Source organism: Haemaphysalis longicornis, unplaced genomic scaffold (genome assembly GCF_048455015.1).
Source record: "Haemaphysalis longicornis isolate Haplotype H1 unplaced genomic scaffold, Haemaphysalis longicornis Haplotype H1 scaffold_12, whole genome shotgun sequence".
In the NCBI taxonomy this organism is placed as follows: Eukaryota; Metazoa; Arthropoda; class Arachnida; order Ixodida; family Ixodidae; genus Haemaphysalis; species Haemaphysalis longicornis.
In genome coordinates this window covers 98,500,645-98,526,181 of record NW_027526225.1, presented here as the reverse complement: position 1 = coordinate 98,526,181, position 25,537 = coordinate 98,500,645, and the positions used below count along the sequence as shown (strand labels likewise).

General features: G+C 53.1%; 1 protein-coding gene and 1 long non-coding RNA gene across 2 annotated transcripts in view; both read left to right on the top strand.

The window, feature by feature from the left end:
• Positions 1 to 25,537, top strand: part of LOC144163053 (uncharacterized) — a 487,499-nt gene that overhangs the window by 75,143 nt on the left and 386,819 nt on the right. The window lies entirely within an intron of this gene.
• LOC144163052 (uncharacterized) overlaps positions 1 to 25,537 on the top strand; it is an 84,661-nt gene that overhangs the window by 27,556 nt on the left and 31,568 nt on the right. Inside the window, exons 3-4 of the mRNA XM_077693845.1 lie at positions 21,701 to 21,833; positions 25,290 to 25,422. Coding sequence (XP_077549971.1) covers positions 25,291 to 25,422 — 132 coding nt within the window. The 5' untranslated portion in view covers positions 21,701 to 21,833; position 25,290. The remainder of the gene's footprint in view (positions 1 to 21,700; positions 21,834 to 25,289; positions 25,423 to 25,537) is intronic.

Sequence of the window (25,537 nt, the reverse complement as noted above, 5' to 3'; positions counted from 1 at the left end):
GCAACTTTTAAGTTCAGTTGCATATTAGAAATTCCGTAATAAATAAGTAACCTGGTAATCAATATAAAATGCAACAACAACGTTCATTTATGCTCGTATGTAGTACAGCCCCCAAACGTTAGGATCGCTGCAGTCACGGTACAGATAAACGGCAGAGTTTCATCCCCCTGGCCTGGCCTGGCACCGAGCATTGCGGCATTGTTAGAGCGAGCCGCTTCGCAAAACTGCTGCGGCCACACTGAAGGCCGTGTAACCGCGCGTTTAGGTTCACGGTCACGCGCTGCAAAACGGCCTTCTACCTGCCTATCAGCTGATTTCCGCCGGCTCCACGCTGGCAGATGCAGACAAGAGAGGCGATACAGGACGGAGGAGGCGGAGAAGGTGCACCGAGAGAGAGGGAAAAAGAGTCCGCCATTCGACTTGCACAAATGGCGTTTCCGGCTGCGCTGGGTGTGACGTCAGGGCCTCTCTTAAGCTTTTTTTCGGTACTGACTACAGTGACGGGGCCCCGTCACTTTAAAATCTGCACTACAGTGACGGGGCCCCCTTAAAGTTCCGTCCAGAGGAAACACAACTTGCGTTGAGAGCAGTCTCTCTTGATTTTTACCCAACTGGCAAAACCGCTACCGCTCACTGACTAGCCAGAATCACTGATAATTATTAATCATTATTAATAATTACAGATGGTCGGACTAACTCTAGCTCTATCCGAACGGACCATCATCAGCCTATCTACGCCCACTGCAGGGCAAAGGCCTCTCCCATTATTCTCCAATTACCGCGGTCCTGTGCCAACTGCGACAAATTTATCCCCGCAAACTTCTTGATCTCATCTGCCCATCTAACTTTCTGCGGCCCCCTGCAACGCTTGCCTTCTCTAGGGATCCACTCTATTACCCTCAATGACCAACGGTTATGTTGCCTTCGCATTACATGCCCTGCCCACGTCCATTTCTTCTTCTTAATCTCTACTAATATGTCATTAACACGTGTTTGTTCCCTGACCCACTCCGCTCTCTTCTTGTCCCTTAATGTTACACCTATCATTTTCCGCTCCATTGCCCGCTGAGTCGTTCTCAATTTAAGTAGAACCCTCTAGTGAGCCTCCAAGTTTCTGCCCCGTAGGTGAGTACCGGTAAGATGCAGCTGTCATACACTTTCTTCTTCAGCGACAATGGTAGGCTGCTATTCATTATCTGAGAATGCCTGCCATATGCACCCTACCCCATTCTGATCCTTCTAATTATCTCTGCCTCATGGTTTGGATCTGGGGTCACAACTTGGCCTAAGTAGATATATTCGCTTACCACTTCCACTGCCTCGCAACCTATCTCAAATCGCTGTGCTGTCCCGATGTTATTAATCATTACTTTAGTTTTCTGCATATTAATTTTCAGGCCCACGGTTCTACTCTGTTCGTCCAGTGCGGAAAGCATGCTTTGCAATTCGTCCCCCGAGTTACTTAGCAAGGCAATGTCATCAGCAAATCTGAGGTTACTGAGGTATTCTCCATTAACCCTTACTCCCACCTGTTCCCAATCCAACGTTCTGAATACTTCTTGTAAACATGCTGTGAATAACATTGGAGAGATTATGTCTCCTTGCCTGACGCCCTTCCTTATAGGTATTTTACTGTTCTCCTTATGGAGGACGACGGTGTCTGTGACCCATTGTAGATATCCTCTATTATTCTTACATAATGCTCATCTACCCCCTGATTCCGTAATGCCTGAATGACTGCTAGGGTTTCGACCGAGTCAAATGCTTTCTCATAATCTATGAAGGCTATATATAGGGGTTCAGTATACTCGGCGCACTTCTCTATCACCTGATTGATCGTGTGAATATGGTCCATTGTTGAATAACCTTTACGGAACCGTGCTTGTTCTTTACATAGAAACGTTGTGCTTAGCCATCATACAAAACAACCAGGTTCGAGGATTTCGTGTACACTCTTCTGAAGTCGAGCTTCTCGCTTATGCGGATGACGTTGGAGTTTTCTGTTCACACAAGGAAAGTGTCAGTCTTGTCGTAGAAATCGTGAAACAGTTCGGTGTTGCAACAGGTAGCCTTGTAAACTGGGGAAAGTGTGTGGGATTCTGGCATGGTGATTGGCTGACAACACAGACATTTTCGCCAATGTCGCTTGGGTCACCCATCCAGTGAAATACTTGGACATTCCTGTGGAGTTTTACAGAGACAGTGAGCCCTACTGGCGTGAGCAAGCTGAGGATCTGCGTGAGAAAGCGAATAAATGGAGAGCCAATGGTTTGTCTATGTTTGCTAGGGCAACTGTGGGCAACAATCTTCTGGCTAGCAAATTATGGTATGCTATGCAAGCGCTGCATTGTTCTCGGGTGAATATACAACGACTTCACCGCGTGTTCGCTGTATTTGTATGGGCTTCTACTTGGGAGAGGACCAGTAGAATGAATTTGTTTCGACGAACCCGCGACGGCGGCTTAGGGATGGCGCACCTGTTTGTGAGACAGCTCGTGAATCGATATTTGTTTTTGCGGGACGTTCAAGACCCTTTTCTGCTCACAGTACTTCAAGGGTAGCTAATGCGGGCTTTGCCCGAATTCGTAGTTTCTACGAGTAGTATGACAGGGGGCATCTATGGATTCTTTAAAGAGATTGTTGTGTCATCCCGTTTTTGTTTGCTCGATTTTCGATGCACTATTTGGCTAATGTCACGCGGAAAAAATTATATAAGGATGTACGCGATGTGGTCTTACCTGTACCAATGTACAGAGTTTTATACTGCGCAGGCCCAGGACAAGGTGTTCTAAAAAGGGTTAAGCGAATGGGAGTATCACCAGGAGCGAAGTCTTTCTTCTTTAAACTACATACTTGCACGCTTTCAGTTGCAACGTGGATGGAGGATAAGGGGATTTCTATGCCATGGGGAACTGATTGCTCTATTTGCAAACAACCGGAAACGGTGGAGCATGTCTTTCTCCATTTTTGGGCAGCAGTGTTTCAATGGGATGTCCTCCAAAGGACACTTCGAAAGGACTTTCCACTGAACCCCCATGGAGTACGGTTTTTGTGTATAGAGCGAGAGGATGGGGTGCCGTACGATCTCGTCATGTTGTCGGGCCTCCACAGTATTTGGCGGTCGCACATGGCATGGCTCAACTGTGATGTAGACGCGCGGCCGACGCGACAATATTTCCGCGAAATTGTTTCCCAGTTCACTGAAGTTCAGAGAGCGAAGTTTTCTGTTCCCGAGTGGTTGCCAAGGGTGGAACCCCTCGCCATGCTTATGGAATTTTAAATGACAACGCCAGTCCAGCGTGGCATGGTGGACTTATTGTAGATTGTGTGTTTTCCGTTGTACCTTTGTGTTGTGTTGCACTGTCGTAGACGGGCAATAAAGAAAAAAAAAAAGTCGTAGTGCAGAGGATCCGCCTTAGCTTCTTGATCCCGAGGGCGGTGGTTCGAGACCGGCTCTACCCTCGGTTGCTTTTTTTTTTTGTTCACCTTTAAATTGAACTACAATCTTTATGCCTTGGGTTAGTTTTCGTGTTTTAAATGATTTCTTTTTGTGGGTTAGGTTATCTTATGTTTAGGTTAGGTTGCCCAGCTTTACGTTATCTAGAGCGGTGTAGTGCGAGACGCGGCAATTGCGTCACAAAACTCCAGTGGACGTCGATATAGCGGAGCACTTCTAATGCCGTCGGGAGGCACTCTAGACACGGCCAATGAACAAAGTATACCGCGCGGCAAAGATACCCGTGGCAGGAAGAAGAGGTATGAACGTCTTGAACGGAACGGAAGATGGTGGAGGCGATCACCCGCGAGTGGGACGTCCTCAGTCCAGGACAAACAATCGGAACATTTTTTTATCTCCTGTCACCGCTTTTCGGCAGCTAGACAGCTGCTTTTGAAGGACCCAATTGGGCGTTCGGGGTTGACTTTGTCGGTTCCACTTATATTATCAATTAGCGCAATAAATATCGGGTGCGCAAAAAGGGATATATATAATTGCATTCAAGCTTTCCTTTCTTCCTCAGGTCGCTTGAATTGCTGAGGGGTAAGAATTATGTATGTATGTATGCATGTATGTATGTATGTATGTATGTATGTATGTATGTATGTATGTATGTATGTATGTATGTATGTATGTATGTATTTATTGAACTATAGAAGGGAAGGAAGTTCCACCAGCAGGCGTAAATTGCCTCGCCTAGGGGCGGACACCGGAACGCCTGCTGGTCTAGGGAGGGGGGATAGGGAGCAAAGAGTACATAGGAATAGAGAGAGAGAGAGAAAAGACTTTATTGTCACACGTCCGGCATGCGGGATCCCCACCGGCCGCGCAGGGCGCGGGGGTCACCCTACCTTACGCTACTCTTATAGTCCTAAGAGTTCACGTCGGGCCTAGGACCCACGGCTTTGGTGCGCCCCTACCCCTGCTCGGACTACTCGGGCGGTCGCCCTTTTGTCTCTGCAGGGCCAGGGCAGCCTCGAGCTGCTGGACGGCCCTCCTTTGGTCACTCGGGTCCGCGGACCCCACGCACTGTCTCACTCGCGGCGGTAACGTCTGACCGTCCGCGCACACTGCGTCACAACCCCACATCAGGTGGGCCAGGGTGGCCGTCGCTCGCGCACAAACACTGCACACTTCGCTCGCAAAGAGCTCGGGGCACACGTGGCGCGCGAGCGCCGGGGTTAGCACCGTCTCGGTCTGGAGTTGGCGCAGTCCCACCGCCTCTCGCCGGGTCAGGTCCCGGTGCGGGGGCGGAAAGTCGCGCCTCTGTTCCCGATGCCATGCGAGGATACCGCCGTAGTCTGTCAGCGGCGTCTCGTCGTCTTCACTCGTGGTCGTCGTCGCCTCTTCGGGGGCGGGAGCGGCCGCGGTCCGGCACGTGGCGAGACCACGGGCCGCGGCGTCCGCCTCCTCGTTGCGATTCGGGGAGTTCGGCACTAAGTCCCTGCCCGCGTGGGCCGGGAACCACTTTAGCACTAACTGTGTCGTGAGTTTGTCCTCACGCAACACTCGCGCAGCCGCACCGCACACGGCTCCGCGCGCAAAGTTACGGATCGCTGCCTTACTGTCACTCAGTGCTGTTCGCACGCCCGGGGAGCACGCGGCCAGGGCTATCGCCGTCTCCTCGGCCTGGCACGCGCTTCGGGCGCGCACGCTACACGCGGTTCTCACTTCACCCGTGGTCGCGGACACTGCCACCGCCACGTAGGTGTTCGGTCTGTTCTTGTTACGGGTGGCGTCCACGTACACGGCGCCGTCGTCGTTCTCGTACTGGCGGAGCAGCGGCCTGGCGCGCGCCGCTCGTCTCTCCACGTTCTCCGTCGGGCTCACGTTCCTCGGCAGCGGATACACCACCAGTCTCCTGGTCGTCACCTCGCTCAGCGGCGTCAACTCGGGACTCGGTTCCTCCGGGGACGTCAGGCCCACTCGTTCCAGGAGGCGCCTCCCGACCGCGGAGCGGCCCAGGCGCGTCAGCTGTGCAGTCCTCTGGGCCTCGCTGATCTCCGAGAGCGTGTTGTGTGCTCCCAGAGACAGCAAGGCCGACGTCCGGGTCCCGTTCAGCAGGCCCAGGGCTCCCGCGTATGCCTTGCGGATAGCCGCGTCTATGCGTTGCCGTTCCGCCTCGGTCCACCGGTGGAACGCTCCCGCGTAGGCTGCGTGGCTGACTGCAAAGACCTGCAGCATACGCAGGAGGCTCGCCTCTCGAACTCCGCGCGACCGCGACGCCACGCGCTTGATCAGGCGTGTCGCTATCCCGATCTTGGTCGCGATGTGACGGGCCGCTGTCCCGTTGGTGCGGTGAGCGTCCACGTACATACCCAGGACCCGAAGGCCCTGGACGTGCGGGACGGGCGTGCCGTCGCCGGCCCTGACAATGATGTTACGCTCCGCTTCCTCTGCGGCTCGTTTCCTCCAGCGTCCCGGCGGGGGCAGGACCAGCAGCTGGGACTTTTGCGGCGAACACCGGAGGCCCGTGCCCTCGAGCGCGGCCTCGACGGCGTCCACCGCCGCCTGGAGACCGGCCTCGATGTCCCCGTCGCTGCCGCCGGTCGCCCAGATGGTCACGTCGTCCGCGTATATGCAATATTTTATCCGCGGTCCCAGCGTCTCCAGGCGCCGGGCCACCTCGATCATGACCAGGTTGAAGAGGAGCGGAGAGATCACGGACCCCTGGGGGGTGCCCACGCTTCCCAGCTCTCTTTCTTCCAGTCGGTCTCCGCCCACCTCCAACCTGGCCGTGCGTCGGGTCAGGAACGATCGTATGTAATCGTAGGTGCGTCTTCCCATGTTGAGCTTCGCCACCTGGGCCAGGACCGCCGATTGCTTCACTTTATCGAAGGCGCTCTGCAAGTCCAGGCCCAGGACGGCGCGGTTGTCTTTCTGCGGGACTCCTCCGGGGGGCTCCAGCACTTCGCGTTGCAGCAACAGCATCGCGTCCTGCGTTCCCAGGCGCGAGCGGAAGCCCAGCATGGAGTCGCTGTAGTGGCCGTTATCTTCCAGGTAGCGCTGCCACCGGGTGTTGAGGACGTGCTCCAGCACCTTGCCCACGCAGGACGTGAGCGAGATGGGGCGCAGGCCCTCTATCCCCGGCGGCTTGTTCGGCTTGGGCAGCAGTATCGTTTTGGCCGTCTTCCACTGCGGCGGGAGGCGGCCGCTGGCCCAGCAGGCGTTGAAGTATTTCGTCAGGGCCGACACCGCGGCGTCGCTGATGTTACGCAGCGCCTTGTTCGTCACCCTATCGGGTCCTGCGGCCGATCGGCAGTTCAAAGCCTGTGTCGCCTGGCGCACCTCCCATTCTTCGATCTCGCGATCTAGGGCCGGGTTGGGGGCGCCGTCGTACTCGGGGTGGTCTTCGTGCGGGGTGGCCGGCAGATAGCGGTCGTTGAGTCGCCGGTGCATCTCCTCCTCGCCGAGCTGGGTGGCCGCGGCATGAAGGATCTGCGCCATGCGGTGCCGTTGGTGTTCTTTACTCTTCGTCTCGTCCATGAGGTGGCGCAGGAGCGTCCACGTTCCACTTCGATGGAGTTGACCGTCGGCTTCGCTGCACAGCGCGTACCACTGCTGCGCGCACAGTTGGCGGCTGTAACGCTCGATCTCGCGACCGAGAGCCGCCACCCGCTTGCGCAGCGCGCGGTTGTGGCGCTGGCGCTTCCACCGCCGTTGCAGCGATCTTCGCGCTTCCACGAGGTGCGCCAGGCGCGGATCCACTCGGTCTGTTTCTTCCGGTACTTCCACTTCGGTCGTGGCTTCCTTGGCGGCGGCGACCAGGCTCGCCGTCCATCGGTCCACGTCGTCCACTTCACCCAGGTCGGCCTCCCGAAATTTGTGCCAGTCGGTGAGCTGTTGACGCAGACGCTTGGTTGTCCCGTCGTCCGCCCGTGCGCGACCGAGCGGGATCGTCACTTCGACGATGTAGTGGTCGCTGCCCAGGTTCCACCCCGTGTTGCGCCACCGCGCGTTCCCGCCGCGGGGCAGGAGCGCGAAGGCAAGATCGGGGGTGGTGTCCCGGGCAGTCGACGTGCCGATGCGCGTCGGTTGCTTGGGGTCGGTGAGCAGCTCAAAGTCAGCGTCGCCGGCGTCTTCGAGCACACGTCTACCCTTTACCGTCGTGCGAGTGTAGCCTAATTCTTCGTGCGGTGCATTAAAGTCTCCGCAGATCACCGCCGCGGCGTTAACGCCGTGGGCGGCGTCGCGGACCTTGTGCAATAGTGCCTTGAAACGCTGATTCCCGTGTTGCGGATTACTATATACATTGGCTATGTACAACGTGGTCGAGCTCTTCTTCCTCTTGTTTCGTCCTTTCTTCCCCGCGATTACCAGCTCCGTCACGCACGCTTCGACGGCGGAGTCCTTGTAATTCAGGATCTTGTCTTGATCGACGCTCGTAATGCCCTTTCGGACGAACGTGCACACGCCCTGGGCCGCGCCCTTCCCGCAGGTCCGGGCGCTGGGCGGCCGGGCGTATGCACGGTAGCCCGGCAGGGTCGTGATCTTGGGATCTTCTGCGTGCGTCTCCTGGACCGCTATCACGTCGGGTAAGTCCTTCGGCTCTAGCGATCGCATGTGTTGCTGCAGCACTGCCTTGCGGCACCGGTAGCCGTTGGCATTCCAGTGCCACACGATCAATCTGTCACCTTGGGGTCGCTTATCCATGTTTGGGCTTGGCTCCCTGCTGCTGTTGTTGGACTCCCTGGCCTGCGAATTCGGCTTGGCCCATGATGAATTGTTTCAATTCTTCAAATGATTGTTTCATTTCGGACATTTCTTGGCGGAGCACGGCAAAGCCCTTCTCCATTCTGACCTCGAGGCGGCCGACCCTCTCGTCGAGACGGGTGACCTTCTCGTTGAGGGACCGAATTTCGCGGTCGTGTTTGTCTAATCGTTTGTTGATCTGTCGGATTCGCACTCCATAGTTGATACCGTCGTCCGCGGGCGGGCGGGCGTCCTCGTTACTGGTCACGTTCATGGGGCTTTCGTCCTCGTTGTCGGAGTCAAGCACGGCGGCCCTTCTCCGGATCTTGGCGGGTGATGGCTTGGCCTTCGGCGTCTCCGGCATCGGCGACGGCGGCGACGGCGACCGCGTCGCGGGGGGTTTGGCGCCCAGCGCCGTGAAACTCGCAGGCTGGGGCGTTGCGCCGAACGACCACGTGGTCGCCACCGCCGGTTGCTGCGCTGTCGTTAGCTTGTTGATCACCTCTTGCTGTTGCTTGATGGTGTCCTGTAGCAGCTTGATCGTGGCTTCCAGCTGCGACATCTTGGTCGTCATCGGATCCGCTTGTTTCCTCGCCGGCGTGCGGGAGCGTCTGCGTTCGCCGCGTTCGCCGCCGGCTGCTCCGCCGCCTCCAGGGGCGCCACCGCCGCCGCTGCACGTGGTCGCGACCGCAGCCCACGACTTCCGGTTGCGCGACTGGCTCCGCCTCCGCTCGCCGCTCTTCCCGCGCTTGCGGCTCTTGCTGCGGTTCTCGTGACGTAGTCCCGGTTCTCGAAGCTTCGGGAACTCTTCTTTTCCGGGAAACCGGACCTTGGCCTTCTGGCCGGCCGATTTTGCCGCCTTTTCGGCCGCCATCTTGCGCTCTTGCTCGCGCTGGCGGATCAGGAAAGGAGTCTTATACTTGTTACGGCAGTTACCGGTGCCCGACGCGTGCGGGCCTCCACACAATTTGCATCGGGGTTTGCACTCGTTGGCGTGGTTGGGTCCGGGATTGGACCGGCCACATGCAAAACAGACTTTCGCGTCCGGACGCGGGCAGACATCTTTGCGGTGCCCAATTTGCCCGCACGTCCGGCACACTTCCTTGTGTTGCCTGTAGAGCCTGCACCGCACCCACAGGCCCGCAAAGTTAACGTGCGACGGGACTTTGACCCCCTGGAACAGCACGATTACTACCCGGGAGTCGCCGATCCTGTGCGCTGCGAGCGCCGTGGGATTGTGGTCGTGCACCACACATTCCTGAATTTCTTCTGGCGTATAAGCCTGGGAGATGTTGTCGATCACCCCCTTTGCAGTGTTTTCCGGTGCGGCTCTATAGGCAAACACCTCGTAGCTGCGGCCCCCGAGAGAAATCTCCCGCACGCGATCGTACTGCCCGGCGCGTTCTTCGCTGGGAGTACTAATCACCAAAATGTTCTGGCTAACGTTCGGGCACGCGGTGTCCGTCCGAAAAGCATTCAACTCAATCTTGGCCGCGGCGGCCACCGCTCGGATGAGCTGGAGCGGGTCCAATTTCCCGACCAGTAGTCCGCCACGAGGCCTAACCACGACCTTGTGTTCGCCCAGGGGCACGTTGGGCATGCGTGCCGCTCTTGCGAATGCCGCGTTCACTTTTTGAGCAAATTGCGCCCTCGTGGGTTGAGAAACGGAGGAACGCTTACCGGGCTGCCGGGCCTGCTGCTGGGGCTCGGCCGAATCCCTTTTGGCGGGGCGGCTGCGTCGGGTCGCAACCACCCATCCGGCGTGGCTCTCTGGCGACGAGTCGTCGATCGGCATGCCACGCACCGTAATCACCGTGCGGCCCGAGCCGCGGTCCAAAAATTCACTCCGGTCCTCCGTCGGGGTCACTTCCATGTCCGTCGAGGGTCCCGACGACGACATTTCGCCCGCGATGAGGTCCGATGCACACACCGAGGCGGCCGGAGCCGTCGCTAGGCCTCGCCGGCCCGTTAGGCTTAGCGCACTCGCCACGCCAATTTCAGAGCTATGGGCCTAAAATGCCCAAAAATGCACCGATTTGGAAACTTCTTTCAGCCGATCGGAGCTATGATCGAACTGAAACTCCACGCACCTTCTCGGTCGAGTTGGGGCAGGATGGACCGCCGAAATTCTTCATGCCACACGGAGCCGACGTGAAATGCGTCCGCTCGCTCCGAACGCTCGCAGCGCCCCACATAGGAATAGAGGGATAGGGTAGAGGGCTTACGTGAATCATATATAACACATAGGCAAGATTAAGAAGGAACATATATGCAACGTATAGGTGAGAAAAAAAAACGAGGAGTAAGAATTAAGGGGTAATTCAGGTTTTAAACATAACGAAGTTTCATTGTACGGCCTCGTTCTTTCCGGTAATAAATTAGTATTTTGAGGTCCTCACGAATTTCAGCAATTGAGGTAGCCCTGGCCAAAGCCCCCTTGTGGGTACGTGCCAGAAACTTTGAGGGTATCATCATCATCATCATCATCACCCTTGGCACGAGCAGCCAGCTGCTCCCACAGGGCTGGCTGCAGCCATTCATTCGTACGTATCCTAGACTAGGCGCCTGCCCCGTTAGCTTTGATGCTGCAGGCCTCCTTCTGAGGAATTCAGGAAGGCTCCCACCTCCCTTCCTCCTTTCACACCGTTTTGGGCAAAATAAAGTTGTCATCGTCATCACCATCATTCATGCTCTTACTTTTTCCGGCTCAAAAAGATTATTTTTTTTTATTCCAAACTCTGCGTTCAATTTTCAACCAATTCTATTTTGTAATAATGCTTTTTTTCTGATTTAAGTCGCTAAGTTGGTAATTTTTCGTTGTTTAAAACGGGCACATTAGCCCTCCTCACGGCCGATTCCTGGCCAACCCGCCACGTGGGTATTTGCCAAGACACCAGGAACAACAGAAACAACGTCAGCTGAAGCTGACCCTCCAGGCGGGAGCTGGCCAGCTGGGCCTCACACAGCTCTTGGGAAAGGAACAAAAACTACTACCTTCGCCCCGAATGGTGAAATTAGTGGAGCAGGCAGTGGGCGGGCCAACTGACTGAACGCTCCTTACATGTATCTGTCGTTGGGAGGACAACCGTAGGCCGAAGAGGAAACAAGACGTTCTGTTGTTTATGGTTTGTTGCCCAATGCACAGAGTGACGAAGCAACGGGCCAGATCACAGCGGTGCGCGTAAAACTTTAAATTTTCCTAACCCCAAATCCCAATCCTACCTATGACCTGTGGTGGGGAGCAGCTGACCAGCTCCGAGCTCTCGGACCAGCGCCGACTGGCGGCACGGGCCCAGACGGCCAGCCAGCTCCAAGGCATCTTGGAATATAGAGGCCTCTCACTGGGTGGAGGCCCTAAGAACATCCTTCTGGTCATTAGTACAATAAATGTTCTCTCTCTCTCTCTCTCTCTCTCTCTCTCTCTCTCTCTCTCTCTCTCTCTCTCTCTCTCTCTCTCTCTCTCTCTCTCTCTCTCTCTCTCTCTCTCTCTTGTACCGGGGGAGTGGGGGCAGAAGGTCGCTCTCCTGAATTCTCTAGTTTTCACCGGGGCAACATCAGTGGCCAATCGCCCGAGTGGGCAGGACCCCCCACAAGAACTTTTTCTTGCGTCCCGCCACAAAGTTTCATACTAATATATACTGGAGGGAAATCTGGCGCTGCATTCCCGGGCCGCCATGGGCGGCGCCATGGCAGCTTTAATTTAAAATAACAAAATAAATTTGGTTAATCTTCTGCAGTAATATTGTTGCTTTTTTGCAGCCAGAGGCAACTTTACAGCCTGTTCGTGAGCCATGCCAACGACAACTGGAACGTGCCTGCCCGGTACATGACAGAGCGCTCGCTCAAGCGCGGCTCCCCTAGACAGTGGCGCCAGATTTCCCTCTAGTGTATATTAGTATGAAACTCTATGCGTCCCGCAACCGAGGCGGCAGAGGGCAGACACACATCAATCATATCTTTGCCAGTACGTTCATCCGTTAAATCTTTCGTTTTCAAACTTCACAGCGGCACGCTACCCGTAAAACCCTGGCTGACGGAAAAAGGACTATTGTACACCCATGGACACTTGATTGTGGGGTTTAACGCGCCGACGCAACGCAGGCGATGAGGCGCGCCGTAGTGGAGGGCTCCGGATTAATTCTGACCACCTGGGGATCTTTAGCGTGCGCCGAAATCTGGTACACACGGGCGTTTTTGCTTTTCGCCTCCATCAGAAAAGCGGCCGCCGCGGCCGGGAATCGAACCCGCGACCTCGGGCTCAGCAGCGCAAGGCCTTAGCCACTGAGCCACCGCGGCGGGTACTTAACTGTCGTTATGCAAAAAGCTCAACACAATTGAGCACATCTTTCTGGACTGTTGGGATGCGGCGTTCCACTGGGACATCCTCCAACGAACCTTGCAAAAAGACCTACCATTAACATCTTAAGGCATTCGATCGCTTTTTGCCCGTAAACAATGATGGAGGCGTGCCCTGCGATATGTTCATGGCACTTAGTCTGCATTCTACGTGGAAAACTCGCATGGCAGTTCAAAATGCCGAAGGCGGTACTCGCACCGTGCGAGAGTAATTCATTGAAAGTGTTGCTTATATAAGAGAAGTGTATAGAGTCGCGCCGGAAGAACCTGAGTGGTTGCCCATTCTGGATGTTCTACCGCAGTTTAAGATGCTTTAAACCACTCCCTTCAGCCGACTGGTGGCTGGAGCCATTAATTTGTGTACTGTGCAGTGCGTTTTGTGTAGTCGCCAAGCAGGCAATAAAGAAAAAGAGAAGAGGCGGCAGGGGGCAGCCCGAGGGGCGCGCGCGCATCCGGCTCGCGCAAAGAAGACAAGGCAGAGGGCGGGCCCGCGCGCTATCGGCCGGTGCTCCACTTTAGTCTACTTGGAAGCGCGCGTTCCTCCTCTGCTTAATAGGTTCCGGACACTGACTGTTGAAACTTTTCTGAGAGCTTATAGCTCTGAGGTGAACAGGGAGCAGTTTATCTTTATTGTAGAACCAGGTGCGTTTATGGTGCACCAATGGCCCAAGTCCTCATGTCCACAAAGCACTCTGGTACAGAGCCTCCTTTCTCCGTTGGGTGTAGCAATAAATCAGGTTATTCCATATAGAGACAGGAGTTCTCCTCTTTCTATCAATTTCCAGAACATTTTCCCCAAAAATGCTAAACTTTTACCAGCCCGACTGCTCAATCGTCTTCTCGAAGGTTATTTGACCTCCATGCAGCCAGGTGCTATAATTTATACAGATGCCTCTCAACGAGAAGAAAAATCCGGTATAGGAATATTTTCCCTTTCCCTTAACTGGTCCTTTTCGGTTCGTCTGGTTGATTTTATCCCGATATTCTTCGCGGAATTCCTGGCAATTGTCCTGGCGCTACGAAAGCTGGATGTATCAATTACATCTCCAATCATAATTTCTGATTCTTTTTCTGTATGCTTAGCCCTTTCTTCCCCTAAAGACACTCCTCTTCTGCGGACGTTTCGGTCACTCCTGCCACCTCACTTCACTGAAATTAACCTTCTTTGGGTTCCTGGTCATGCGGGGATCACATTCAACGAGACAGCCGACTCTCTAGCAAGGATAGCACTTTCAGGTCCTGTAGTAGACGTCGTAGAGCCTACACCATTAATAACAGCAGCTAGGTACCGTAGGATGCTGAAACTCCGAGAACAGCAAGAATCGGTTTTACTGTCATTAAGTGAATTTAATCATCTTAAATTCTCATGGAAACCTGAATGGTGCCCTTCACGCAACTTAGAGGTGGTTATCACAGCCTTACGTTGTCGAGTACCCCAGTTAAATAGGTACTTGCACAGGTCTCGTCTGGCGCCAACAGCTCTGTGCAGCTATTGCAACGAAGACGAGTCTGTCGAACACTACCTGTTGACATGCCGACGTTTTTCTCGACAGAGACGTCAGTCCCTGGAGGTGCCGCTTTGCAGTTTGGGGATATCACTAACAGGGCCGGCTATACTATCGTTCGGGGCATCCGAAACGGGGTTTTGCCGCCGGGATGTATGCTCTGCTCTCCTGCGCTACATTGAAAATTCTAAACGATTCTCTTTATGATTGAGATTGGTCATCCTCGCTTTAATTTTCCAGTATTTTTTTTTCTTCTCAAAACCAACTGATCTAAATTATCCTTCCTAGGCGTGTCGTGAATTGATAAGAGTACCATTCATTTTTACAATCCTCTGTTGTTTGGCCGATCCCCTGATTGGGTATGCGCCATTAATTATCAGGATCAACAACAACAACAACAACTTTAGGCTCGCAGCTGTTCGGAGGTCGTAATCCCGGAACCCTGCAGTCCAAAACCATCCAGCAGTAAGTGCGCTTTCTCTACTGGCGCCCGTCGCGGCGGTGCGGCCGGTCCTGGTTTCACCAGGTGCGAGCCTAGCTCCGGGGTAACTTGACCGTCGCCTCCGCCCCCGCCATCCGCGCTCCGCCGTTCCAAGCGGGACAGTACCTCACGGCCTGCCTAGCTTTAGAGCCCTCTAGCTGCCTGGTGTCCGTTTCGATAGCTTGGCCAGGAACAGCTCTATTCAGGCATTTCATGTACTGCGTTTCTCGGTCTTGCCCCTCTTGCGGCAGCAGCGGAGGACACGTCATGGAGGGTCACCCCATGGGGTTAAGAAAATCGCAGTGTCTAGGTTGTCGTCCGACGGCACTTCAGCTCAGCGCTACAGCCACAGCTACACTGCCGTCCGACGACATTCGAAATTTTAACACTGGGCTGAGAACGCGCCAGAGATTCGGGCGTTGTGGTGTACAGGTTACGTCCTAGCTCCCTGATACCAAGGGCTGCGGTTGGAGCTCGGCACCTGCCGCCCTAATTTTTTGCGTCTTAAATTTTAGTTATAATTTTGATGGCTTAGATTAATTTCGGTGTAGAAATTCTATTTTCTGCTCGTTAGGTTTAGATCATCAGGTAATGTGTCTAGCGACCGGGAAAACCGGGAAAAGTCAGGAAATTTTGCGCCACCGGGAAAAGTCAGGAAATTGTCAGGGAATTTTTCAATCAAGTAGTACCAGTCAGGGAAAACCGCTTCGGGGCCTGCCCACAGTTTCAGTGTTGGGGGCCCCCAAGAAGTTACCGAACGCAACACGTTCGCGCGCGACGAAAGTGTGAACCAGGGCCGTACCCAGAGGGGGGGTTTGGGGGTTCAAACCCCTCCCGAAATCTTTTCCAGGCAGCACGTAAACATACCTACTCTTGCTTTCAGCAAAACTATCCCCCTTCCCTAAATTCATAACCCCCCCCGAAAAAAATTTCTGGGTACGGCCCTGGTGTGAACCGCATGAAACGTTTTCTGGTTTTTCTGCAAGCAAAAACGCGCCGCGCACGGGGCGCGCTGACGCCGCCGCGAAAACCACCTGCACGGTGCGTGACGAGCGGCAGGCGCCGGCAACATGGCGGCTGCACCGGCCGCGGAGTAGTGCGGTAGCTCCAACGACCGCTTCTAACCGCTCTTTGAAATGCTACTCAAGGCACAAACGCACCTGCTTGTGCAGGAAAGTAGCCACCGCAGGCACGAAATCGTCGACGCTGCCGTGAAAATACCGCGCACGAATCGCGTGCAGAAACTCGCCGTGCGGCTCGCGCAGCCCGCAGCTGGCTTAGGTTGCTGGTTGCACTTGCGCTGAGGGTCGATGTAGGTGGTGCCCAAATCGCACGCACAACGCGCTTTTTTTTTTCAGCGAATTTTAAAAGTCAGTGCTTTTTTGGAGCTAATCTTGAAATAACTTCTTTCTTAAGACATCAGGAGCCAGAATTACCTAATCAAAAAGGAACTTGACATGGTTTAGCGTGAACCGCGTGGGGCGTTTTCTGCCCGCGAAAATGCGCCGCGCACGTCACAGACGCTCTGACGCTGCCGCGGAACCGCCTGCACGCTGCGCGGGGTGCTGCCGGCAACGGAAACATGGCGGCGGCTTCGACCGCAAACTGGTGAGGGGAGCTTGAGCGACCGCTTCTAAACGCTCTCTAAAATGCCACACAAGGCACGCACGAAGTTGCTTGTGAGGTAAAGGAGCTTATAATGTGGGCGAAAACGGTATATAAAACATCATCCGCGCCGCTAGTGAAAGCGCCCATGCAATACCTGCCGGGGTGGTAAGCCTAAACATCTCGAGAGCTTCGAAACTGCCGCCATGAGGCGTGCGGGTCTCCATTGGCGCAAGTCGACAGGCTTCTCCCACTGCCTCGCGCGACGCGCGTCATTTTCTGAGCGAGGCAGAAGCTGCCGCGCGCGCGAATCGCGTGCAAAAACGCACCATGTTGTTCACGTTGCATGTCGAGCCAGGACAATGAAAAAAAAGCAAAAGGTGCTCGCTGAAGCGCAACTTGAAGCTTCTATCCCGCAAGATGAAATAAACTCTCCGAAGCCGTAACAGAAGGCAAGCAAACCTCAAACTGAACAAACTCAAGTTAATGTGTTTTGTGTATGCTTTTTATATGCTTCACGGACCATTTACACAGAATGGCGCCTATTGTATAGGTCAGGGAATTTCGTTTAAAATGGTCATTGAAAACATGGAAAAGTCAGGGAAATTGAATTAGGCAATTTGCTAGACCCCCTGGGTATAAAAGAGTCAGGCACGGCATTTTTTCATTGATACGCTGGTGGACGTCGCTTTAGTAGAGTGCTTGTATACCGTCAGACGTCACTCTAGACACAGCATAACGAAATCGGGCTGGATAATAAGCTGCCCTCTGACTACCTTCTCGGTCTTGGCGGCGCGGAAGTCGCTGGCATACGGGGTGGGACTGGCGGCTGCTCTGTGCCTTGAGCATACTTTTAAAGCGAAGCTTCTTTACCTCTCCTCCCGGTTTTGCGGGGGCGGCTAGGTGCTGCTTTCTGGTAGGGCGTGCCGCTGGGTTTGCTTTGATTGATTGATTGATTGATTGATTTGATTGATTGATTGAGGGGTGTAACGCGCTGAGGCGACACCTGGGCTATCAGGCGCGCCGTAGTTGGGGCCACCGGACCGCCGAATTCTTTTCGACCACCTGCGGATTTCTAACGCGCACCGAAATATCGACACACATTCGTTGTCGCTTTTCGCCTGCATCAGGAAAGCAGCCACCGCGGACGTGAATCGAACCTCGTCCTCGTGCTCAGCAGCGCAGCACCTTAGCCACTGAGCCACCTCGCGAGTTGGGTTTTATCTCGAACCAGGTAACGCTGGACTCCGCGTACCATGCCCGCGAAGCAGCACGTTCGCTGCCCATTACGCTAGCGGCACTTAAGTATCGCGTGCCGGCCAACACGAAACGCGACGGTCGAGGTAAACCACACGATTACGACCCTTGTTAACGACGTTTGTTACGAAGAAATATGCGTCCGGCCTAAAAACATAGAACACTTGTTGTACAAGCACGGGTGTAAAGCTTCGCAATTTTCACGCCGATTGCGCCCCCTGTGTGAAACCCGCCAATTTTTGCCAGTGAGAAAGAACCCGAATTCCCTGCAGGGGTACCGCGTGTTTCTATCGTTCTGAACAGGCGCTAACCATTCTTTCTAAGGCAGCTTTAGGTGTGTGTATATAGCTGACTGCTTTTTCAAGGGAACGGCATCTCTGTGTGGTCCTGGCTGAAATGTTCTGCAGGTGACTCTCCGTAATGCGACCACGTCTGCACCATTGTTTCGTAGTCGAGGGCAAGCTGTGTCGGCAAATGGACTCTTCACTGTTTAAGGGTCGAGGCTGACACGTGACCAGTACTTATTTGGAAGTGGATACATTGCCGGCAGCCGGCTCATTTGGCGGTGGTGATATTTTGCCGGCATTGTATTCTGATTGACTGTTCAGGCTTACTTCATTGTGACGGGTATGTCCGCCTCTTCCAGGCGTGAAATCGGCTATTGTTACCGTGGCCCAGTGGTTGCGCCTCAGGTTTGAGCCCACTTCTGCTAAGTTGAGTTTTTTGTTTGTTTGTTTCTTGTGATTCTCTTGGACTGATTCACTGTGTATATTGAGAAACTCGGTTCTTTTGCAGAATTCCTTCGTTATTATTTATTTATTTAACCTTCGTTATTCTTCGTGTGGGTTAGGTTAGGTTGGAATGGGACCTGCCTTTACTGGTTGGGTTGGGTTGGGTTGGGTTAGTTTAGGTTGGGTTGGGTTAAGTTAGGTTAGGTTAGGTTAGATGTTTGGTTAAAATACACATGCACGAGAAAAGTGCATCTGCCCGGGAGGTAGTAAAATGCCGACTGCCGGAAGAATTCCCGCAGCCGGTGGTCACGTGATTGCGATGAGATGGTGGTGGCGGAGTGCAGGTAAGACTCCGCGCAGCTTATACCCCTGTCAAAGGTGCCTATTTAAGTGCACTTCCACTGAGTGCACAAGGCTAAAATGTCATTCAGGCGCAGCTAAACGGCAAACCCGAGTGACGCTTACCACCGAACGCACTTTAAGCTGAGTGTGTTCCCGAAACACACAGCGACCCGGGCCGGCTCGCTGAGTGAGTTGTCTCGGCCGCAGGGGTCAAAAATCGGGAAAAGTGACATAAAACAGCGAGCGTTTAGATGACAATAAGTAATGTTACAAGTTAATTATTGATATGCTGTTCAATTATTTTTACAAAAAGAGAAGTAGCGACGAAAAACAAGAAAATAGCGTCGCTCTCAACGACGTGTCAGCGCCGCCTGCAGGGTTTTGCTCCATGGCAGCCGTTCTCTCCGCCGTTTTTCTTGTGGCTGGGTGGTTGTGTTGCCGTTCCCACTTTCTCTGTTATATTCCACGCTTTCAGATAATTCCCCCTAAATTATAATTATCCTGCGATTCCCTCCGCAGTGAATAACAGTGATGCTATCAGCGCCGGTGTTCGGTTGTTGTCTCGACTCCGTTTTTTTAGATGCGACGCTGAGAGCATCTCTTGTCGGCGGCCCTTTCCTTCCTTCCTGCGTGCGTGCGTCCGTCGTCGTTGGCGTCCGCACTCTCTCGAGGGGCATTGGATTGGATTCGATTGGATTGGATTGGATTAAAGTGGATTGTGTTGGATTGTGTTAAGTCATAGCCGCGGCAGACGCACTGGCGCCGGCGCGTGCCCAGGTGAGAGCGAACACTCTCTCTCAACATCTGCGGGTGTGCGGCCCAGCGCGCTCTCACTCCGCCGGTGGGCGGCGCTGCGCGTGGTGCTGCGCATGTGCAGTACTCTCTCTCTCTCCGCGGTCTCCTCTCCTTCGGGCGCGCTGCGCATATAACCGGTGTGCCGCTCTCCGGCGGCCTTTCAGTCGACGGTTGCTCTCCGCTTGCGTTTGAACCCACCTCAGCGTCGCATCACACCAGGGTTCCCGTGAGGGGAGGTGGGCGTAATTTTTTTTGTGTGTGGACTTGTGCGAGGCGCCGATTGTAATTTTGAACAATGCAAACACAACGTAATGCTTACATTATTGCTCACGTCTTAAATAAAGGGAATTTCAAGTCATTTTGTGGAATATTTACGCCTTTTATCGTCACTGACATCATGGCCAAGGACACTTTGTTTCGCCGTTTAGCAGCGCGCAGCCAAAGTGTAATTCGGGGAGCCCGAGTGCACTTGGCGTAAGTGCACCTAAATAGGCACGTTTGACACTGCTATTACTTTGCCGGCTGCCGTCACAATAAACGGTTCTTATGTTTAGGGTGGGAATTTGGTCACGTGACCCTTGTGACCAATGTCCCTATGCCTGCCCTCACTCGTGAAGTCGTTTTTTTCGTTCCCTTCAGTTGCTAGGCCTACTTTGTTAACCACACTGCTTGGCTTTCTTTGGTGCTTGCCTCGGGCTTTGCAGAGTAGTTGGGCTTTTGAACCGGGGCTCGTCGACGCAAGGCCATAACAGAGTTCTGGCACGGCGTCACCCTCGCTCGACAAGGATTCGGTCGAGTCCTCGAAGTCAAAGGCTGAGAAGTCTGAGGGCCCTGTCGAAGCCCCCAAGAAAGACAAGATGGGTCCATACAAGGCGCCTGCTCCGTCGGAGAGCATGCTCAAGGCAACGGCCTGCATATTGCATGTGGCGTGACCGGCCGAGCGCAAATTCTGTCATCTGCAAAGCCACCCATGCACGCAGCAATCAACTGACGGAGATGTTATCAGGGAGGGGGAATCACTCTCTCTCGATCCATTTCTTTTGAAGCACGCAAAGTTGCCTTTTTAGGCATGTGGCGCTTTTGTTGTTGAAAATACGGGCCGTCTGCGAGGTAAACGATTGCTGGTTGCCGGTTAGCCATGTGCTGAGGACGTGTATTCTTAGTCCCGCGCATTGAACGCATTAAGTCGGTTCTACATGGCGCGAATTTCGCCTGCGAATTCTCAGATTCGGCGCCACTTGTGTGAAAAAAAGCTCTATTCTCATTGCTGTGACAAATTTTTAAAAAGTTTGCAACAGTGAAACTTCTACTGTGAACGCTGCTTGGCATTCGGCAATTTGTCGGAGCAATGAAGGTAGAAAAAATTAGCAGTGGCTTAGCTCGACTATGGCAGGATATACGTATAGCGTGAGCTAAAGTTCGGCTGGTTATTCTTAGGTTTCCTGGTTGTCTAGGATTAGCTTGATTATCTTGCTTACTGCCGCTAAAACAATTTCCGGTCCAATCCACTCCAATCCAATCCAATGCAATCCAATCTAATTGCGGCGGCGGTGGCTCCGGCGCGGTGGATGTGCGCCGGGAGACGGCACTGCTCCTCGCGCATGCGCAGCACGGCTCTCCAGGAGCCACGCGAAACTGCGCAGTCTCGACCAGTGTAGCTCACGCTACAAAAACTACGACTGTAAACAGCCGGACTGCAACCACCACCTGTGAGAACAGGAGGCTGAGGCGGAACCTCTACACCACCACAGCAGCAGACGCCGTGGCTCTAGGCAGCCGAGTCATAGAAATTTGAGTCGGTCGGCACTGTAGCCATAGCTGTAGCGCTGAGCGTTCTAGACATTGTAACGAACGCGCGTTTGTGTCTGACTACCGCTGATAGTGCAGGACAATCGAATCTGAACGCCAAAAAGACACTACTGACGCTATCGTCTTTGTTGTTGGGTTTGGGGTACAGGAGCAGGGCTAGTATTAAACCAAGAGTGTAAAACATAGGTATATTAGTCCTTTTTGGTAAGATGACATGTCATCACCCCGATACAAAGGGGAAACCAATAGAAATCATCATCATCATCAGGTGAATGATTGGGTTGGAAGAGGTAAACAACAAAGGCCACGGAGCCGACATCTTATCCCGCCGTCCAGTTTTCTGCTTTCTACGCATCAATAGCACCGGCAAAGGGATGCTGATGTAGGGGTAGCAACTTGCTTGGTTTCCTGAATTAATTATTTCACAACGTAGTGCGGACAGCGCATGCGCATTGCTTGTTGCTGTCTGCAATTTTTCAGACTTCTTCGTATTGATCTATCGCGAAGTAACTCAGGAGCGCTGCATCTGTAGCGCGTAAGAGCGTAATTGGGACGATTACGCTAATTTGTCGGCGGCTTATAGGCAGTCGAACTGACGTCTTTCTCGTCTGTCTTTTTTCTGTAACCACAGGATGGCCCTATCTGACGAACGGTTCGTGATGATCGTGGCAGTCTTCTTTTTCATGGCGGCCCTGGTAGGTGTTGTGATGGTGTTACTCTACATGGCTTTCCAAATTCCCATGGGCCGGAGGATGCCATTACCCGTAAGTGGGCGGCTGCAGTTTCAACTTTTGTTTGTCGTTGAAGCTTCTGCTGCATCCTGCTTGCACCACACTCGAACGTCCCTTAAGGCCCAACCACATGCACGCGTAAAACCGGCGTACTCGCGCAACGACGTAAACCGGCGTAAGCGCGTAAGGAACCGGGGTATTCCGGCGTACGCCGAATGCATTGGTTCGCGCTTGTTACGCCCAAGTCAGAGCGCGCCAGATATCGACGCAAACTTTCGGGCGTACGGTGTTGACGTGCACCTCTGGCGGTGATGTTATCGGCAGTCAGGTCGCATAACAAGACAGTGAATTGATAAATAAGCTAACTTCACTATTTATTATGCGATAAAACGAAGTAATTTGTAAAATACTGTGACCAAACAACCGGACCAAACACGCGAAGCAACGAGCAACTATATATGGGAGCAAGGCAGTTTTACGCCAAATGTAGCGTAAAACTGCCTTGCTCCCATAGTTGCTCGTTGCTTCGTTGCTTCGCGTAAAGGGATTCGTTGGTTTTGTGCCTGCCAAGTATACATACTAATCCTTAACGTTTTTTAATGTCCCAAGAACTGTTTAGTTGCTTCTGTATTAAATATACGTATATTTGTGAGAATAGGCATTATTTGCGTTATTTGAGTTAAAATGTAGTTGAACTGGTCGCCACAAAGCTGAGTCCGAAGTAGTCGAGCCACACTGCGCGGCGCATTGGTTTACGCGCGCGTTGCGGCGATATGTGGTTACTCGCCCTCTCCGACGTCGTCGGCCGGCGTAAAGGCAGCGGCGTATGCCGCCGCAGGCGTACGTCGTTGCGCGAGTACGTCGATTTTACGCGTGCATGTGGTTGGGCCTTTACATAACACCCGCCACTCCGTTAACGAAAAGGCTGTGTCTAAAGCGCTACCCGACGGCCCTATAAGTACATGGCTAAAGCGAAGTCCATTTGCTCTTTTGGGTGAAAGAAGGCTGCATCTGGCGCTACTTCGTCCCCCTTTAGCGAAACGTAACGTAAACAAACCCAATACAACATAACGATCAGAAACAATCATTTAAAGCACCGAACACTAACCTAAGCCTTCAAAATGTAAAAAAATAGCAGTGGCTTTGCTCGACTATGGCAGGATATACGTATAGCGTGAGCTAAGGTTCAGCTGGTTATTCTTAGGTTTCCTGGTTGTCTAGGAGTAGCTTGATAATCTTGCTTACTGCCGCTAAAACAATTTTCGGTCCAATCCACTCCAATCCAATGCAATCCAATCTAATCGCGGCGGCGGTGGCTCCGGCGCGCTGGATGTGCGCCGGGAGACGGCACTGCTCCTCGCGCATGCGCAGCACGGCTCTCCAGGAGCCACGCGAAACTGCGCAGTCTCGACCAGTGTAGCTCACGCTACAAAAACTACGACTGTAAACAGCCGGACTGCAACCATCACCTGTGAGAACAGGAATCTGAGACGGAACCTCTACAACACCACAGCAGCAGACGCCGTGGCTCTAGGCAGCCGAGTGTTAGAAATTTGAGTCGGTCGGCACTGTAGCCATAGCTGTAGCGCTGAGCGTTCTAGACATTGTAAAGAAAGCGCGTTTGTGTCTGACTACCGCTGATAGTGCAGGACAATCGAATCAGAACGCCAAAAAGACACTACTGACGCTATCGTCTTCGTTGTTGGGTTTGGGGTACAGAAGCAGCGCTAGTATTAAACCAAGAGTGTAAAACATAGGTATATTAGTCCTTTTTTGTAAGATGACATGTCATCACCCCGATACAAAGGGGAAACCAATAGAAATCATCATCATCATGCAGGGGAATGATTGGGTTGGAAGAGGTAAACAACAAAGGCCCAGAACTGTTCTCACGGAGCCGACATCTTATCCCACCGTCCAGTTTTCTGCTTTCTACGCATCAATAGCACCGGCAAAGGGATGCTGATGTAGGGGCCGCAACTTGCTTGGTTTCCTGATGTCATCACCCCGATACAAAGGGGAAACCAATAGAAATCATCATCATCATGCAGGGGAATGATTGGGTTGGAAGAGGTAAACAACAAAGGCCCAGAACTGTTCTCACGGAGCCGACATCTTATCCCGCCGTCCAGTTTTCAGCTTTCTACGCATCAATAGCACCGGCAAAGGGATGCTGATGTAGGGGCCGCAACTTGCTTGGTTTCCTGATGTCATCACCCCGATACAAAGGGGAAACCAATAGAAATCATCATCATCATGCAGGGGAATGATTGGGTTGGAAGAGGTAAACAACAAAGGCCCAGAACTGTTCTCACGGAGCCGACATCTTATCCCGCCGTCCAGTTTTCAGCTTTCTACGCATCAATAGCACCGGCAAAGGGATGCTGATGTAGGGGCCGCAACTTGTTTGGTTTCCTGATGTCATCACCCCGATACAAAGGGGAAACCAATAGAAATCATCATCATCATGCAGGGGAATGATTGGGTTGGAAGAGGTAAACAACAAAGGCCCAGAACTGTTCTCACGGAGCCGACATCTTATCCCGCCGTCCAGTTTTCAGCTTTCTACGCATCAATAGCACCGGCAAAGGGATGCTGATGTAGGGGCCGCAACTTGCTTGGTTTCCTGATGTCATCACCCCGATACAAAGGGGAAACCAATAGAAATCATCATCATCATGCAGGGGAATGATTGGGTTGGAAGAGGTAAACAACAAAGGCCCAGAACTGTTCTCACGGAGCCGACATCTTATCCCGCCGTCCAGTTTTCAGCTTTCTACGCATCAATAGCACCGGCAAAGGGATGCTGATGTAGGGGCCGCAACTTGCTTGGTTTCCTGATGTCATCACCCCGATACAAAGGGGAAACCAATAGAAATCATCATCATCATCATCATGCAGGTGAATGATTGGGTTGGAAGAGGTAAACAACAAAGGCCCAGAACTGTTCTCACGGAGCCGACATCTTATCCCGCCGTCCAGTTTTCAGCTTTCTACGCATCAATAGCACCGGCAAAGGGATGCTGATGTAGGGGCCGCAACTTGCTTGGTTTCCTGATGTCATCACCCCGATACAAAGGGGAAACCAATAGAAATCATCATCATCATCATCATGCAGGTGAATGATTGGGTTGGAAGAGGTAAACAACAAAGGCCCAGAACTGTTCTCACGGAGCCGACATCTTATCCCGCCGTCCAGTTTTCTGCTTTCTACGCATCAATAGCACCGGCAAAGGGATGCTGATGTAGGGGCCGCAACTTGCTTGGTTTCCTGAATTATTTCACAACGTAGTGCGGACAGCGCATGCGCATTGCTTGTTGCTGTCTGCAATTTTTGAGACTTCTTCGTATTGATCTACCGCGAAGTAACGCAGGAGCGGTGCATCTGTAGCGCGTAAGAGCGTAATTGGGACGATTACGCTAATTTGTCGACGGCTTGTAGGCAGTGGAACTGACGTCTTTCTCGTCTTTCTTTTTTTGTAACCACAGGATGGCCCTATCTGACGAACGGTTCCTGATGATCGGGGCAGTCTTCTTTTTCATGGCGGTCCTGGTAGGTGTTGTGATGGTGTTACTCTACATGGCTTTCCAAATTCCCATGGGCCGGAGGATGCCATTACCCGTAAGTGGGCGGCTGCAGTTTCACCTTTTGTTTGTCGTTGAAGCTTCTGCTGCATCCTGCTTGCACCACACTCGAACGTCCCTTACATAACACCCGCCACTCCGTTAACGAAAAG